Source organism: Mustela nigripes, chromosome X (assembly GCF_022355385.1).
Source record: "Mustela nigripes isolate SB6536 chromosome X, MUSNIG.SB6536, whole genome shotgun sequence".
Classification (NCBI taxonomy): Eukaryota; Metazoa; Chordata; class Mammalia; order Carnivora; family Mustelidae; genus Mustela; species Mustela nigripes.
In genome coordinates this window covers 29,385,079-29,403,644 of record NC_081575.1, presented here as the reverse complement: position 1 = coordinate 29,403,644, position 18,566 = coordinate 29,385,079, and the positions used below count along the sequence as shown (strand labels likewise).

At 47.7% G+C, this 18,566-nt stretch overlaps 1 protein-coding gene across 2 annotated transcripts in view; it reads right to left on the bottom strand.

Annotated features, from left to right (window-relative positions):
• TMEM255A (transmembrane protein 255A) overlaps nt 1–16,274 on the bottom strand; it is a 50,008-nt gene extending 33,734 nt beyond the window's left edge. For both annotated transcript variants that reach the window (XM_059386233.1, XM_059386234.1), the window contains exons 1-2: nt 16,048–16,274; nt 9,258–9,400 (exon numbers count right to left, since the gene is read on the bottom strand). In XM_059386233.1, coding sequence (XP_059242216.1) covers nt 9,258–9,400; nt 16,048–16,105 — 201 coding nt within the window. In that variant the 5' untranslated portion in view covers nt 16,106–16,274. The remainder of the gene's footprint in view (nt 1–9,257; nt 9,401–16,047) is intronic.
• Nucleotides 16,275–18,566: the final 2,292 nt, after the last annotated feature.

Here is an 18,566-nt window from a genome sequence, read left to right as displayed (position 1 = left end):
GAGAGAGATCATCTACTCTGATACATGGATTACAAAGTAAAGATTTGAAATAGCAATTTTTGATGCATCCGGCCCACTAATCAAACCCAGGAAGTGCTTTAGAAATCAGCAAGCACCTTAACCTAGACTTAAAAAAAAAAAACCTATTTTTTGAAAGCCTGTATTTGTGGCTGACCCACTGCAATTTATGTTAGCACTTATTCACCTCTTCTTCCATCTCTGCTTCATTTATGGACAGAAAGCATTCATTAGAGGGTGAACAGAAATGGCCGTGTAAAGCCCTAAAAAAACAATCTCCCTGTCTAAGTGGCTGGAATGATGGCTCACTGTAGCAGGTCCCGCTTTCCTCTCCCTTCTGCCATTAGTGGACTGAGTCAGCCAGGCTCAGCTGCACACAATCCCTAACCGATGGCTGTAGGTAGGGATAAAAATGGAATAAGTAAAAAGTGGTGAGCACGGACCAATAAATCTTAACACAAGCTCGGTGATGTAGTTACAGGTCTCTTTAGCCTCCCTGATGGGCCAGGTTTCCAGCTTTACCGTGGCTCACAGGGGCATCTATTTCCATCTGAGGCCCCCCATGCCTTACAGCTGAACTTGGAAATCTAATGGACAGAGGGCGGGGGGAAATGGGGTGGGGCAACGTGGGGGCACTGAGTGCTGGTCTCAGAAACCCAAGAATGAAAGGGAATGAACGGAAGGGATGAATACAAATTTCCAAGGACTCATTTGGCCACTCAGCCAGCAACACTTCTTGGGAAATAGATGCCGATGTGCACGAGAGTATATCCCACGCCCCCCAAGACTCTACTGAGAATATCCACACTCAACAGTTAAACTCCGCCCACCTCGCCGCTGGCTCTTATTTTAAATGTAATTTAAATGTCTTGTCGTAAAGTATACTGATTAAAACCTGGTTCTCGAACCAGCCTGGGTTCCTACCCCAGCTCTTCCACCTTTGTCTGTGGGATTTTGAACAGACGGATTGGCCTCCTTCAACCTCAGTTTCCTGATCTGGGAAATGGGGACTCTAGCAGGGGCTACCTCATTGGACTTGTGCAAGCATGAACCAGGAAGATACATCCCAAGAACTTAGCACAGTGCTTGGCACACAGTAAGTACTCAGTACATATTGTTCCCGTGGTTTTTACTATTTTTGAAGACATTTACCTTTTGAGCAGCTCTAACCTAATTTGAGCTGGAAAATTCTATCATTGTTTGCTCAATTTCATAAGAGAGCTTCATGTTTGCTCTTTCCCCTGCCTGCAGTATATTCCACAGCTTTTATTTTTCAGGAATAATTCCGTGACTAGTCTGTGCTTGTGCCATTCTGGACCACTTGGGAAGATGGAGAGAAGGTCGGAGGCAGCTTCTCACATGGAACTGAGTGGTTAAGTCTGAGTGGTTTATCAGTATCCGCAGCTGCTTCGCTTAATGTCTCCTGAACCCCAACAGCAGGCTTGGCCTTCAGATGGGAAGCAAAACGCCCGACATTCCAGGTGCTCTCAAGTAACTCCCTGATGGTAGTGGCCAGAAGAGGTGGCTGAAGCCTAGTGGAATTGACTGGAAAGACAAGGCACCTGGGACTTGAAGTCTCAGGTCAGCCAGTGACTTTATCCAGCTCCCTCCCTTTCTCTCCCTTCCATTCAAATCCACTCTGATTCATTTGGTTTTTTAATATTCACTAAATACTTGTGTCAGATAATAAGACATGACCTCTGCCCTCCAGCAGTTTGTAGTCCAATGAAGGAGAGACAGACCGTGGGTTAAGGCCACAAGAAAGGGATAAAATAGTGCTATAGGAGAAGATGATCATTCATTTTGTATTACATCCCTGGCCCCACTATCCGTGAACTGCGTGACCTTGGACTAGTCCTACCCACTCTGCGCGTCAGTTTCCCCATCTATACAATGGGAATCACAACTAACTACCACACGGGGCTGCCAGGAAGATGAAAGGAGATAAAATATGTAGTGTGACTTCTACTGGGTATTTACCCCTCCAAGACAAAAATACTAATTCAAAAAGATCTATGCACCCCTACATTTATTGCAGCATGATTTAGAATAGCCAAGATATAGAAGTAACCTAGGTGTCCACTGATAGACAAATAAATAAGGAAGACAAGGTGTATATACATGCAAGGGAATGTTGCTCAGCCATAAAAGGATGAGCTCTTGCCATTTGTGGCAACATGCACGGACCTAGAGGGTACGATGCTAAGTGAAATAAGTCAGACTGAGAAAGACAAATACCATATGATTTCACTTATATGTGAAATCTGAAAAAACCTAAACAAATGAGTGAACAAGCAAACAAAAAGTAGCATCAGACCTATAAATACAGAACACAAATGGATGGTTGCCAGAGGGGAAGGCGGTGAGCGAAGGGGAGTGGGAGATACAGGTTCCCAGTTATGGAAAAATAAGTCATGGGAATGAAAAGCACAGAGTGGGGACTATAGACAATGGTATTGTCCTAGCATTGTATGGGGACAAATGGGAGCGACACTCGTAGTGAGCAGAACATAATGTACAGAGAAGTCGAATCACTATGTTGTACACCTGAAATTAGTTTAACATTGTGTGTCAACTATACCCAAATTTAAAAAAATTTTTTTTAATTAAGTGTGTGTCGGGGGGTATCTGGGTGGTTCAGTCAGTTAAGCGTCTGCCTTTGGCTCAGGTCATGATCAGGGGGTCCTGGGATGGAGCCCCAGTGGGGAGTCTGCTTCTCCCTCTCCTTCCTGCTCCTGCTCTCTCTTGCTATCTCTGTCTCTCTCTCTCTCTTTATTTAAAAAAAAAAGGAAGTATGAGGTGTGAGTCGCATAAGGTAGGATGCTAAATAAATGGTAGTTCTAAGACTTCACAAAGGAGGAGGCATTTTAAATGGGGTCAAAGATAGGTAGAGTTCACCAGGCAGGGAACTATAACATCTTTTGAGTCATGGCTGGAAGAACTCACTCACCTGGATGGCAGGTTGATGAACTCACCAGTGTTGCTAAAACTACCGTACATTTGAAACACATCGAATTTAAAGAAGCATGTGTCCTCCATTTTGGTCACAGTAACGCTATGGAAGTTTACCGGAGCTGATGCCATTCCCATTTGATAGACAGGAAAATGGCGGCCGAGAGAACTGTATGGACTTATCCCTGCTTACAGCAAGTTAATGACAGGGCCAGGACTAGTCCACAGGTCCCCTGACCAACAGCTGGTGTTCTTTCAGCCACACTGTGCTGCATTTGTGGTGTGTTAGTAGAATAGTGCCCTTCATCACTGCCCCTCCCTCTCCAGGAAAGAAGTTCCCTGCAAGGAGGGAGTGAAAAGTCCTATTTGAGGAAGAGCCGAGGGGTTGAGGACTTCCAGAAAGTGGGCAGTTGCTTCTAGTCAACTGTTTACTCTCCTGAGGCCTTGGAAAGGAAAGCTCTGTGGTCACCCCTTAAGAACTGCATGGAATCATGGGAAATGCAGACCTTTGGACCTCCATCTTGATTCCCCATTACCTGAATAAATAACCAATTTGCTTTGTTTTGGCTGCCCTCCACTCATTGAAGAAAAAGTCAAACCATTAGAAATCAAAGTCAGATTTAAGGGCTCTTTTTGGACTGGGCCCTGTAACTTAGGCTGATTCCCAGTCATTGCGGCAGACACCCAGCTCTGACGCTCAGAAGGATTAGTCATTTAATACATGTTAATTGGACATCTACTATGCAGCCTAGCACTGTGCTAGATCTGTGATTTGGAGGCCAGAAGTTGGGGGGCTGGGTTATGATACCATGATCAAAGAGACCCAACGTCAAGAAGCTGTAATTAAGTAAACTGGTTCACAATTTCTTCCCATAATCCTGAAATCCACAAAGCTGTTAAAACCAAAAGGTTGTTTTGTTTTGTTTTTTGGTAACTAACTTGGTGGCAAAACCTTGGACTGATGCGAGATTATTTTATAATCTTTATCTACTTAGTATAAAAATTCATAGTTTATTAGAGAAATATGAAGGAGCTGCTTATGGGGGGGGGTTCTTAAGACCTCACCGGGATGTTAGATAACATAATATATGCACTGTCTTATCTTTCTCAAATTAAAAAAAAGTCTACATTTTCAAACACATTTGGCCCAAGGATTCAGATAAGGGATGATGGACCTGAATAAATAAAGCCAAAGAATATGGTGCAACAGATGCCATAAAGGGGGATGTAGGTATTATCTGGAACCATGAGTAGGAGAACTCTATGGTAGGGAGTTCAAAGATGGTAGACACCACTGTGGACGCCTGGGGTTGAAAAAACGTCCCAGCCATGTCTTGAAGTTGGGATAGAACAGAACATCTGGATCAATAGAGAGAGAGAGCTGAGGGAGAACATTCCAGACCAGGGCAAACAATGAAAACCACAGCAACAAGGCAGAAAACCCCAAGTTGTGTTCAGGGCCAGGAACTGACAATTTTGGCAAAAGAAGGGGAATGGGAGAGCAGGCCAAGGGCACCTTCAGTGAACCCTGAATGACAATGGTAAGGAGGCAACAGGGAGCCAATGACAGAACTTGCCGGCATTAGACATCTGATTGAGCAAATCCAGATTCGAGTCTCATCTTTGAAATGGACTTCTAAGATAGGAACTTTTAGAATGATCTTATATTTTAGAAATATTTTTAACAAGAGGTAGACAAAATTTCTGCCCAGTCCACAAAAAACCACAAAATCCCCCTATCCAGAGCTTTGTACATTTCCTTAGCAGTCAATTCTTTTAATCTACACTTTGTTGGATTTAGCAAGGGTTCTCACACGTGAAGCTCAAGCCACACTTGCCGAAAGAAAGTTTCTGGGCTATTGCCTCAAATGATGCCTGTTGTCTCAGTCTCCTACTCTCCCATGGTAACTCTGATACAATTTTTCAATTCACACACACACACACACACACACACACACACACACCTTGGAAACGGGGCTGAAACTCTTATTTTTTATTTTATTTTTTCCTGAAAGGAACCCCAGGCTGGTATGGGCCTTAACAGTACGAACAACAGCTGGGGAGAGGGTACAAGAATGAAAGGATTTCTACGCTAATCAGGTGGCCAACCCCATCTTGTGGGTTGCTGGGGAAACACATTTCAAGGCTTCATTCTCCTGGATCTAAGGTTAAAGCGTTACAGAGAAGGAGCAGGCTCTCTCCCTCTGGCCCTTTTCAGCTTTATACAACAACAACCGAGCCCCCTGTTTTTTTAGGCCTCCGCTGCAGAAAGCTCACGGAAAACTCTTCAGGAATGGAATACGTCTCGAACATTCGAGGACAGTAAAAACCATGAGCCAGTTTGTCTTTATTGGTTTTCATTTTTTAAAAAAATAGCAAAGTTCAGCTTGTACAGATCCACACGTCTTTAAAGATGCGTGTGTGTACGTGTGTCTTAGGATGATGGTACCACATTCTAGCTCAGAGAGAGTGGGTTAGGCTCGATTTTAACTCACCTCACTGTACAAAGGCATCTCGCTTGGCAAAATATATATGCCCTAGAAAAGTTTCACCTGAGTTTAAGCTGTGCAAATATAATTACATTTTTAAATGCCCGAGATCTCAATATTTAAATGGATTGCATGTAAGGTAACTCTTCTTTTAATCTAATATCAGCTCCCTGATTTGTCTGTTTCAAAAATTTAAATTCTTGTGTACTGTTAACACATTTAACCAGCAAATTAATTGGAGAGAGCAGAAAGGAAGTTTAGGATGATAGTTAACCCCAAAACAGCAGAGTTCCAAGTAGCCTGATATTTTTCACATTTCTATACAAGAATCATTTATATTTCAAGTGACCAATCTTAAAATACTCTACTACGTTCATTCAGGTTTTATGGCTGAACATATTTTAGTTCTTAGGTTTTAGTTCTCCCGGTTGTTGCCGGTTGACTCAAATTAGGTTCTCCTGGGGCTATTATTAAAATGCAGATTCAATGTGTATTACTTTCTCAATCAAAAGTTAGCTCATCAAAAGGAAATTCAGGTTCCCCACCCCTACCTGAACCTCCTGGATCAGATTCTCTAGGGGGCAGGGAGCTGAGGTCTGCATTTTCCCCAGCTTCCCGTGCTCATTCTTATGCACACAAAGGTGGGGAAACCATTGGGTTAGAGTTTATATAGTACCTACCTCTCTGATAACCAAAAGATTCGATTAGTAAAAGCACTCCATTTCTGGATAAATCTGGATTTCTCAGGCCTGGGTGGTTACTGTATTTGTTACCACGGGATCTGACCTCAAATGCATTTTTCCGTTTTTCAATCTGCAATCTTCCCCATTCATTTTCGATAATTAAAACCCATTTTAAAAGAAACAATCTACAGGAACTCCCACCTTTTTTAAAGGTTAAACCGTGGGGGCACAATGTCCTTTAGGGATGGTTCTTCTCTTAACATTTCTATGTTAGCTTTTAGTGAAACACACACACACACACACACCACTGCTTCAGCTTCCTGGCTAGCTGAACATCAGGTACCCGAATAACAACAATCACAACAATCACTCGTCCTCCTTCCTTTGTTAATGTACTCTAACCTAGCCACCCATGGGCCCATATTCTACAAAGAAGGCTCACAGTCACCATTCTAGAATAGGAGTTCCTACTCTTAAACGACACAGAAAGCACCTTTTCCTCACCCATGAATCTTGGCCCGAGCATTTGCTCCTCCATCAGAAATATTCTACAAAGCGCAGCTACCTGAGGCACGCAAAGTCATACAGACCCTATATAAATTGCCTTTCCAAGCCACCAAAGTGCAATCTTACCTCCCCTTTCCTCCTCACCGCCCACCCCCCTGCTTGTGTTTAAAAATAAAACCCAATTCTGCTGACAACTGGCTTTCTTGCCTCACCACAGGAAGTGGACTGGGTGAGTTCTCATATCACATGTTTAACAGAGGGCACTGAATGGTGTCTGCGGGACACCTGCCGTTGGCCGGGGGGAGCCCTGCCGGCCCAAGGGCCAAGAGTGGGGAAGGAACTTACTGGGCAGCCTTCAGCTCCTGGGAGGTGGGAGGCGCAGCTAACCTGGGCAATTGAGGAGGCTGACTGTGGAACCCGTGGCCTAGGCAACCCGCGTCAGGCTTGGTCACTCACAGTGCGGGCTTGTCAAAGGCATCCATCTTTAATCCTTTCCTCTCCCTTGACTTCCCTCTCCAACCCCACCTCTCCAAAAAAATAAAAAGGAAAAGAAAAAAGAAAAAAACCCAACAACACAAATACATCTGACCTCTTTGCTGTACTTTATTTTTTTTTTTTAAGATTTTCTTTATTTATTTGTCAGAGAGAGAGCGAGCGAGAGCGAGCACAGGCAGAGTCAGAGGGAGAAACAGGCTCCCTGCGGAGCAAGGAGCCCGATGTGGGACTCGATCCCAGGACGCTGGGATCATGACCTGAGCTGAAGGCAGCTGCTTAACCAACTGAGCCACCCAGGCGTCCCAGTCTTTGCTGTACTTTAAAAAAAAAATTGTTCTAAACTTCCTTCCCGCTCTCTACAATTAATTGAAAATTATAATTGGGAAGTCATACGATTGCTAGTGAAATATGACCCAACCTCTAGAGTTAGGCTTTTGGGTTCAACAAGCAGTATGTGCTGATCTGAACGACGTTCATGTTTGTTTTTGTTTTTCTTTTCTTTTCCCCAGATTTATTGAGGTATAAATGGAAAATGAAAGTGACTATGTTTAAAGTACACAACATGACAATCTGGCATAAAATGAGGTTTTTGTATATTAAGAGTCCAGGGGTTTCCAGAGCAGATTGCGTGCGCCCCGGAGATGGATGAATAAAGCAGTCCACTGATCTATGGAAGAAACTACCTGAACTCTCGTTTCCCATTTATTGTTTATCTAAAATGGTAAAAAAGAAATTAAGCCTTGCAAATTTTCAAGAAACACTGTCACTGGCACCCCTCCCCCACCCCGCCCTTGTGAGATGCCAAGGTGGGCTACCTTGCCAGGAGGAAAGCAAGATCCTAGCAGCGACCAGTTGTTGTTGATGGTGGAGCATTTAATGTGTACTCGGATCGTGTGATCTAGTTTTAACTAAACCAGTCCCTACAAAATGGGCAAGTGTTTTGGAAAGGCTCCTGCTAAGAAAGCACAAATTAAAGATGACCCTAATAATGTAAGCAGAAGCAAGCCACAAGAAAATGGCAGAGCTGACACTTCTTTCAGGATGAGCTTTTTGTCAGCCACATTGTGGGACTGACGTTAAAAAACAAGGATGCCACCTTATACGGGGACAGATGGCAGCGACACTTGTGGTGAGAGCAGCAGCATAATGTCTAGAAATGTTGAATCACTATGCTGTATGCCTGAAAGTAACGCAACATGGTGTGTCAACTCTACTCAAATTAACAAAAAAATCTTTAACTAATGCCAATGATAATCTAGTCATATCTGATATGTAGGCCCAAAACATTCAAAATCATCTAGTAGGGTATTTCAAATAAGGATTTATAGTCACTATCCTTCACGTTCATCCTTTGAAATTTTAGTGTTAGTATGAAGGTATTAAAAATCGTTTTTAATCTAATCTTTGGATTTCCATTTTTGTATGTTTTAGGAACATGCCTAAAACTTACAAATGAATAAATACATACATTTTAGAAGTAAATATTCCACATATCTTTTCTGATAGCAGTGTAGGAGTACTTTGGAGACCAGTGCTGTCAGTCACAGAGCACCAAGCTGTCCTCAGATTTCAGGAAGATCCGGGGAGCCCCGGAGAAAAGGACCTTAGGCTAAGGTTAACACTGCTAGTTAGTAACCTCTCCTAGACCGGAAAACCAAGGTCCTAAGGAATGAGGTGCCTTGCTTGGGATCAACCACTATTCTGGACAGAGCCCCAATTCTTCTGATTCTCAGTCTAGTGCTCTTTTTTTTTTTTTAAGATTTTATTTATTTATTTGAGAGGCAGCGATCACAAGTAGGCAGAGAGGCAGGCAGGCAGAGAGAGAGAGAGAGGTGGAAGCAGGCTCCCTGCCGAGCAGAGAGCCCGATCCTAGGACCCTGGGATCATGACCTGAGCCGAAGGCAGAGGCTTTAACCCACTGAGCCACCCAGGTGCCCCTCTAGTGCTCTTCTTAATGGGCCCAGAGTTGCCTCTCTAAACACATATAGGGAAACCTCAAGGAGGAAAAACTGAGCAAACACTAGAAACTCAAGCAGAATTGAAAACCGTCAGAGTAGAACCTGAAAGATGAGCCAGAAAGCCACTAAGACCTACCTATGCCTTTTATACTTACAATAACTCCCGGGTAATAACCTCCGACGGTCACATTCTGGGTCCTGGTGGTGGCGGCAAGGCCCACCGTGAGAATTAACACTGACACAATGAGCAAGGTCACGGTGACGTAGATGGAGTTTCGTTTCCTTCGATTGAAGGCTCCTGAAAGCACACAGAGAAGCTGAAATTGCTCATTTCGGCCAGAGAAGGAATGGACTTAAAGGAAAAATCATTAGGAAGGTCTTCCTTTCCTACTTCAGCTGGTTGCTGGGGTTATCTCTGGGGAGAGGAATGACTGGGAAAGGATGGCATTTCAGGTTTTTTGCCATGGTCACGTGCCACGTTTATAATTTAAAAAAAAAAAACAACAACAACCATATTTCCATTTGGAAAATGAACAACAGAAGAAATGTTACCAGTTCCATAGAAATGAAACAAAAACAAATTTGGGGGCTTTCAGCATTCTGTAAAAGATGTGTCATACCTACTTAGTAGAGTGTTTTTTTAGGCTAAATTATGAGGTGTATGATAAATGGGAAGTGTGCGTGTGGAGATATTAAATGAAAATATCTTAAAGCCAATATGCGACCAAGGAGGGTTTTTTCATAAGCTGGATATAGGAAATTTCATTTTCAGTGTAAATATCACAACCAAGCCAGGTACTGGGATTTTTTTTTTTCATTTATTTCTGACATTTGCCACCTCATGTATAAACTTTAAAATGGTGTGTTGGCAAGATCTGTCACATAATAAATGTGTGTAATAAAGTAAGTGTTTGGAGGCCATTAGTCCACAAAGATATGTATCAGGGGAGGTAGATGGGGAAGATTATAACTTATACACATTTAGGCTTATGTGAGGGTGACATAAATATAAATGACAAGAAACCCGTTCCACTCAGTGCTTATCAGACACGATAGCGCAAACCAATATTTTTTTTTGAAAACAGGCTTATTAAGTCAGATAGAAAAATGGTATCTAGACTCACTTTTGAATTTAATTAAAAAAAAAAAAAAGGAATCGAGCACCGCCCCACACTCTGCCTGCATTTCTGTGGCTTGGGAAAAGGGACTCACAGCGGGAAGTACCAGGCATGAGTTCCCACCTAGGAGTTCTGTAAACAGAAGCAAAGGGGGGGTTGGTGGTGGTGGGAGAGTCCAGTTCTCTAGCGAGAAGGATGAAGCAGCGGGGAGCCTTATGATGGGGTTGCCCACCCAGGCAGCTTGAGTGGCATTTATGGGCCTAAAGAGGCCACTAGAATCTGCTCCCAGGACCTCGTCATTCTGAAAGGCCTCACTGCAGCCTCAAGGCAGCAGCCGCCTTTGAAGCCGCCCAGACTGCACCATTGGGAGGGAGGGGAGAGGGGAAGAAGAAAGGGGGAGGGAGGCGAGACAGCGAGCGAGACCCAGGCCAGGTGGGGGAGGGAAGGGCTGTGGCCCAGCCCGCACAGCCCACAGCCGCTCTGCCCTCCTGGTGTGGACGCAGAGTGCCAGGAGTGCCAACCCTGGGTTCGAGCCACCATCCATCTTGTCTTCCCCAGTGCGGGGCCCTGCCGAGGGCTCCAAGGGAGGTGGGAGGGGTTGGCGGTCTCCCCTGACGTCAGCCTGGAAAGTGAGGGACATGACTCATCAGGGTCATTTCTAATGCGATCCCGTTCTGAGACTATTTCACATTGAAATGTAGACGTAGCCGGAGCCGTTATAGGTACCCACAGACTATAAAGAGCCGGACCTCGACCTGGGAGCAGAGGTGGGGAGAGATGGGAGATGAGGCTCCCCTCCAGTGGGGCCTGAGTCCAGCCTCCATAAAGGACCACTAGTGACACCTGTGACATCAGGGCCCTTGGTGAAAGATGGCTGTTTGGGATGCAAATGGCAAGCTGACTGGTCGAAATGCTGGGAGCAGGGCTGGGAGAGGCGGTCTGGAGGGGTGGGGCAGGGGAAGGGGGACCCAAGATTTATTTCCTGTTCACCTGAAGCTTAGTTATCCTTTGTCGGCATCTGCGGGGAGGGGGGCGGGCTAAATGAATGTCTAAACCAGGGGCTCCGAGTCTGTTTGATGATGGGTGCTTCTCGGTGAATCTGCGAGTTGGTTTCGCAGAGGGCTCTAACCTAAACCTATCAACATCGCCTCCGCATTCCACCTGCCTTCTCCTCTGTCTCTCAACCCATCTTAGTGCTCCCCTGCCTCAAATGAACAAAAGACAGTGAGGGAACATCTGGAGACAACAAGGGTATCTCTGTGACACCAAAAGTGTCTCAACACCTCACACGGAAAACACACAACTTTAGAGACTAAAGGGGGGCGGGGGAGCGTGTGTATGGTCTTTCTAATATTTTCCAGTATCACTCACCTGCTCTTTCCCTGCCAAGTGGCTTTAAATCCTATTCACAGCTCTTGGGTCTCCTTTGCAAATATCACTCTAGCTCTTAAAAGCACAGGAGCCAGGTCAGAAAAGTGACTCAGCAAACCACATGGTGTCATTTGAAAATCTATTTTTTCCCCCCTGCTTTAGAACCTGAATTGAACATCCAGTCAGTTGAGAAACTCGGGCAAAGATCCTACAGATTGACAGGGGCCTTGCCTCCGGATGGGATTTGCTTTGAAAATTCCTAAGAAAACTCTCTCATCACTAGGTTGAACAGCTTTTCCCTGTCTCCTTCGCACCCTCCCCCAAGTCACTAGAAGGAGTATAATTGTGTAAGATAAAATTATTTCTAGTGGCACCTGGGGAGCTGACCATCATAAGGAATCCTGGAGAGGGGGCCGAATGCTTTTAAAAAGTGAAGAATCACCTCTCCATTTACCTTTACTGTCAATTCGACTTAAAAGTCACATCTACTTAGAATAAGACACACCTGTTCTCTGAACGTGTGGCTCAGGCTTCTAGAAGGTAGCTCGTTGTGTCTGTTTAGGACATTTTCCTGGTGGTTGTTTCGTTTTAGAAGGGAGCCCTATTATTAGGGCACAATTTGGGGCCTGCCTTAGATGTTCCCGTGAACGCAGGAACATCTGATTCTGATTTTGTCTAGTTAGTCAACCCACCAAAAACCTCTAGCCTATACGGTAAGGTGCTTAAACAAAGCTGGAGGTACTTGAAAAGGGTGCCTATCGCAGTGTTTGATACCTAGCGAGCAGTCAATACTTGTTGAATAAACAAGAGGCAACATATCAGAACTGTTTCCCTTCTAATCAAAAAGACGGTGGGGGTTGTATGAATAAATATAAGCTGTGTTCGTAGAGATGATTTTTTAAAATAGGGCACACCTGACGGGGTCCCCAGAACTAAAAGGCTTCTGGTCACCTGGTACCACACACCCCCAGTGTCTCTCAACTGGCCTGCCTACTTGGCGCCCAGGACATTTCTGTTTAAAGGACAACAGCCACCCCTGCAACCAACAGCAGTGGGAGAGTCTGAAATCCCGTCACTGGCATCGCCTGCCCCCCTCCGCCCCCAGCAGCCTCCCTGCAGAGCTACTGCAGCCCTCCCTCTCTGCAGTGCCCCACCCCCACCCCAGATTCCCCGTGACGCTCTAGAAGCACCCAATTATTTGCTGTCTCCACCCTTCCAGATACAGCCTGGTCCCCCCCCCCCTTGGTCAGAGTCCCCACCCGCACTGCAGTCTTTGAATGTGAGTCCCTCCCTTCCTCTAAAACCTGCTCAAAACTCACCTCCTCCAAAAGTTTTTCTTCCCAAGCCTACTGTATTATAATCGCTCCTTATTTCATGTTCCAGAGTCCCTATATACTTTGCTCAGTACACATGTTAACTGTAACCGCTACGATCACCGTTGTAATTGTGGGTCTGGTACACAGCCCGTATGATAAATCCAGCTCCAGGATGATGTAGCTGACAAGAAGGAAGGTGTGGGCTGCCAGAAGGTGGGATGACTGTCTCTGCTTACTCATGTTTTACCTTGTGCGTGTTCTTGATTACCCCCTTGATTATAGGGTATAATGGCTATCAGAGTGCAGCCAGGACAAGGGCCCAGTAGCCTGTCCTGTACACTATGTTGTTGATGACTGGCTAATTTGGGGGGCTCCTCTTTTGAACCAATTAGGCTTTGCTTACCTGAGTCAGCTTTGCCACACAAGGAGGGTCCTGGGAAGTCCCAGCCTCAAGCAGCTGGAAACAGGTGGCTGCCCACACAAGAGCCTCAAGACTCTGCCAATCTCCCAAACATTTCCTTAAAGGTGCTGATATCCCGCACCGCCCCCGCCCCTCCCCCCTCTTGCAGTTCTTTAACCAGAGGCGTCCAAGGCCGCTGGTGAATTGTTATTGGGAGGAAAAGAGGGCCCCCGCTGTAGCAGAGGTGCCTCAGAGCCTGGGGGCGGTGTTGCAAAAAGGGAGGCGGGGGTTGCTGGGAGGGGGATGTAGGGGCGCTGTTCAAATGACCATCTTCATATTGCCAAGTGCCCCTCTGCTCCCAGCCTTGTACTAACTGCTCATCCCCAGGCAGCCAGCTAACGTAGTGTGCAGGCACCCTGGTGCAGTGTGTGTCTGTGTGTTTTAAATGTTATTGTTTGGGCTGCGGTTGTGTCTTGCCTGTAGGGGGGAATCCCCTCAGAAATGCCGTCCCTTGGGGGCTGAAACCCTAACCCCCACCTCCACTTCTCCTCCCCCGCCATGCAAGGGAAGGTGGCGTTGCCAGAGCTAAGTGGGAGTCGCTCCTAAACAGCCTAGACGCTGATTCAGGCCTGGGTTGTGCGGGCCCCGAGCCAGGGAACTCCGGGGAGACTCCCCTGTCCAAACTGTGGAAACCCAGGGTTACCACTCGACTCAGGAATTTGCTAGTGCCCTCGGTCTGCGGACTTTACAAAGCGGGAGGCGTGGAGCAGCCTCGCGCGTCTGTAAGGGCACTATGATCCTCCTCCCGCAGTATCGAGTCTGGGCTGGGCGAAGCCCACTCAGCTTCTTGTTGCGTAGACTTTTCGAGAAAACGCAAGACTAGCCCAGGGCCCCTAGGAACCCAAGAAAGAACTCTCTTCGTCTTGCTCCCCCAACCCACAGAGCCGTGTGTCAAGCAGCCACATTTAAAGCCCTGGACCCCTAACCCGCCCGCTCCCCTACAGGCAGACGGCCCAGCGCTGGAGGCCCGCTTTGCAGGTGGTTGTGGCCCGCCGCGGGATTGCGCGCCGCGGGCGCTCGCACTCTCCCCCCACCCCCACCCACCTTCCCCGGCGCAACAGTCTGGCGTCTGGGAGCCAGGGGCTGCGCTGGCGCCACAGCTGGCCAAGGTGAGGAGTGCATTCCGTGTTCCTGTGTGCGCGCGCGTGCGTGTGTGTTTGTGTGAGTGAGTGAGTGTGTGTGCGTGTGTGTGTGTGTGTGTGCCAGCTTGTGTTAGACAGCTGGAGAGAATCTGGTACTTCTGGGTTCTGGATTCGGACCCAAGTCCTTGGCCTCATTTGGAGCACGTTGCAAATAACTAGACCTTAAAAATAATAATAGTTATAAAAAAATTCTTATGCTGAATATGCAAAAGCGTTGAATATACGGATCTTCCCACCACCGGAGAGATGACACTTTCTGGGGCCCCTCCGGTGAACGAATTCTGTTGAGAGCCAGTCTTACGCAGGCAATAGGGAGCTCACATAGGGGGTTCAACCCTCCTCCCGCCCCCTCCTCTTGAGATGTTCCCGCAAATTCATCGGAGACCTAAGCAGATTGGATAGCAGGAATTCTGGACGGAGGAAATTTGCAGAATGTAAAGTATGTTGGCAAGAGATAATCCGATTTGGTTAGAGTGTGTCCGAGGCGAATTTTAAGATTAGGTGGGATCATGGTTTGACAATCCCCTCCCGCTCTCCCGGGCTCCAAATTAATTTCTCCGCCCAGTGAAATCATAGGGTTTGGGAAGGTGCCTAACAGCTGAGGGGGACTGGGTTTGTGTTTTGTCTCTAACTACCAAAAAGCAGCTTCGAGGGGCAGCCAAGTTGATGCCCAGAGGTAGCTGTCCCCAGATGTGATGAGGAAAAGTGTTGAACCAAATCAGGCTAGTGGGTCCCCCCTCCCCCTCCATTCCACCCCGAGAGAGAAAGCGCGACTTCAGAAGATGCGCGGGCTCGCTCTGGCTCTTTCTTTCTCGCGCTCTCACTCGTCCCCCCCCCTTTTTTTCCACACTCACGCATTTTTATTCCATGCATTTGGAGCAGAATAGGAATCAAATTCAAGGAATGTTGATCCTGCTGCTGCAGATGGCAGGGCTGGGCTGTCTTGAGTGATTCCTTAGGAATTCCCCTCCCGCCAGCCCCCCTCCTTTCATCTCCCCCCACCCCCTCCCATCCCCCAGGGTTGCGCAAACCCCCCCCTTCAGCGAGGTGCAAGTCAGCCCCCCCCCCACTGCAGCTCTGAATTTCTGGGCACCTTCGACAGAACTGGGAGGGGGCAAGGACTCTGCTTCTTCTAATGTCGTTAGTCGTGAGCTCTTAGAAGTGACAGGGACTTTGCAAAGAGGGAGCGTCGGATGGAAAGCGAAGGCGCAGGTTGCAGGGAAGTGTTTTGATTCCCAGACAGCTGGAATTTACCACTGGCTGCAAGTCTGTCGGCACACGCACACAAACACGCACACACCCGCACTCCGGGGCAGGGATACTCCGACGCAAGCTTGGCGCTCGCATCTCCGCGCGTCGCCCCCGCCCCCCGCCGGGCCGCTCCCCTGGGGCTCTGGTAGGCGACCCAGACGCAGGGGTGCGCGGACCCCTACCTAGCCCCGCTTCCCGGCTCCCGGGGCGGCCCGGCGCTCATAGTCCAGAAGGCAGTGCACTCACCCCTAGCTGCCGCCGCCCCTAGGAAGGGCGGCTGGACTTACCCATGGAATCGGGCAGGGACATGTCGCTGGACCGCTGCTGAGTCAGGGACTGATGCATGGTGAAAGCTGCCCTGTGGCCCCGGCCCCCGAAGCTGCTTCACGCGCCCCCGGCTCAGGGCGCCCCGCAGAGCATCCTACTCCGCGGCTGCCGCTCCCCGTCCCTCCGAGAGCTGAGAGAGACTGCCTCTGGTTGCGAGCTGCAGCCCAAGTGCCGCCTCCCCCTCCCTTCCCCTCTTCTCCCTCCCTCCTCTTCTGCCTCCCTCTGCTCCGGGAGGCAGCAGCATTGGCGGTCCGAGCAGCGGCGTGCGCTTGCGCAAGACCCCCCCTCCCTCCCCCCTCGGCCCCCCCATCCTAGTTATCCACCTCCCAGCCTCCCAAGCCAGACAGGGAGCCGTTTTAGCCCCTTGAGGCTCAGGGCTGCGCAGAGAGAGAGAAGGAGGCTACAGCCTGGGGCCAATCGGCCTTCTCTGTAGTTTGGAGAGAGGGTCTTAGGCAAGCGTCCTGTTCTAGGATTTATAATTGGGGTAGGGGGCAGAGTCAGAGGTTCAGAGCTGATGAATACACACACACACACACACACACACGAACGAGCGCACGCGCGGGCACACACACACACACACACACACACACACACACACATTTGTGCAGGTTTGGTCTTAGTGCTTCCAGAATGACATAATGGAGCTGGAGATGATCCAGAGAAGGGCCACTCTATAATCAAGGGGATGGGGGAGGGGAGAGGGGGCTGCCATATGAAGACAGATTAAACAAACGCAGACTCTTTAGTCTAGAAAGATGAAGGCTGGGAAGGGATGTGACCAGAGTGTATAAAATTATGCAGAGAAGGAGAGAGGGAACACAGCCTTATTCACCAGATCTGAGAATTCTAGAACCAACAACCCCCTAAGAGCTAGAAGGAGATTCAGCTAAAGCAAATACGACTTTGCATCAGCACCATTCCAGTCTGTGCTTTGCTCAAGATGCTTTTAGGTCGGGGTCTCGTTTTCTCATCGCAGCAGCCATGCAAGGCAGGAAGAGGAAGTATCCATAATCCCATTTTACAGATGATGAGACTCAATCGCAGAGAAGGCACGGAAATTTTCCTGTAACCACTCAGCCTGTAAGTGGCAGAGGTGGGATTTGAACCTAGATCTGTTGGACTCCCAGGTCAGTGCTCTTGCTGCTATGGCAGCTGAAAAGGAAGATTACTCTATATGGCATATTGAAAACTCAAGGTACTCTAGCCCCAAGAGGGACAACAGGATGAAAACGCCAGTAGCTTTGGAAAAAGTGAAACAGTCATGGCTGCCAGTATCCACTGTGGATTGCTAAGGGAAACTGAGGGTGAAGGGGGACTGTCCTTGATCTTGGAGGACAGCAAAGCCCCTCCTAACCGATCCTTCCAGGCCCTATTAGGATATTGAGCTGGAATCACTATGTTGTCTGCCCAGAGGGTGGCTTTGAGTCCTCAAAACAGCAGCAGAACAGAATGAGGCAGAAGGTGAAGAAGAGATTAACAGCGGGCTGGCAGTTCCCTCCGGCAACTCAGCCCTGTGAGCCCTGCATCCCACGGAATTTACCTGTTTGAAGGCATCCATTCTCTTTCAGTGAGAGCTCCCAGGTCCTCACTGCCAGGTCTCTTCCCAACCACCTCCCCTGATGACTGGGGCAACGCTCTCTCCATGTCTTCCCAGAAAAAAGAAAGAAAGAAAGAAAGAAATCAAGTACAAAACTCTCCTGAGAGTCAGTGGAATGGAAGAGAACTCAGGTTCTTTCCAGCTCTTACTGATCTACTGGGAGGCTTTGTTTCCTTATCCACAAAAGGAACCAAGAGCCCTTGCCCTTTCCCATCTTCTGAAGGAAGAAGATGCTTCCTAAAGGTTAAAAAGGAAGCCCTTTGTAAAACACTTGGGCCCCCGGGGGTCCTGCTGAATGTCCCGTGAGGGTTTTATCAGCAGCCTTATACTGTAGATGTGGTTCAGAAATCTGCGATATATGTCTTAGATAGAGACAGGATGCCCACTGGTGTACACATGTGTGTCTTAAGCATGCTTGGCTCGAGTGTTAGTCTCCGTAAGCCCCACAAGGGCAGACAACAGTCCTGTACTTATATTTTTGCCACGTTTGTCTTCAGTCCTGTTTACTTATCTCTCCCCACCCTCTTCACGCTAAGTATCTCATGTACCTAATGTGAAGATCTCCTGCAACCAGCGCTGATTTCTCAGGAGTACTTCATAGCTAACTGGTTTTGTTTCTGTGGAATTAGTCTTGAAGAAACGAGGGTTTAGGGGTGCCTGGGTGGCTCAGTCCTTAAGCATTCGCCTTTAGCTCAGATCATGGTCCCAGGGTCCTGGGATCAAGTCCCTCATCGGGCTCCCCGCTCAGCAGGAAGCCTGCTTCTCCCTCTCCCACTCCCCCTGCTTGTGTTCCCTCTCTGCCGTGTATCTCTCTGTCAAGTAAATACATCAGAAAGAAAGAAAGAAAGAAAGAAAGAAAGAAAGAAAGAAAGAAAGAAAGAA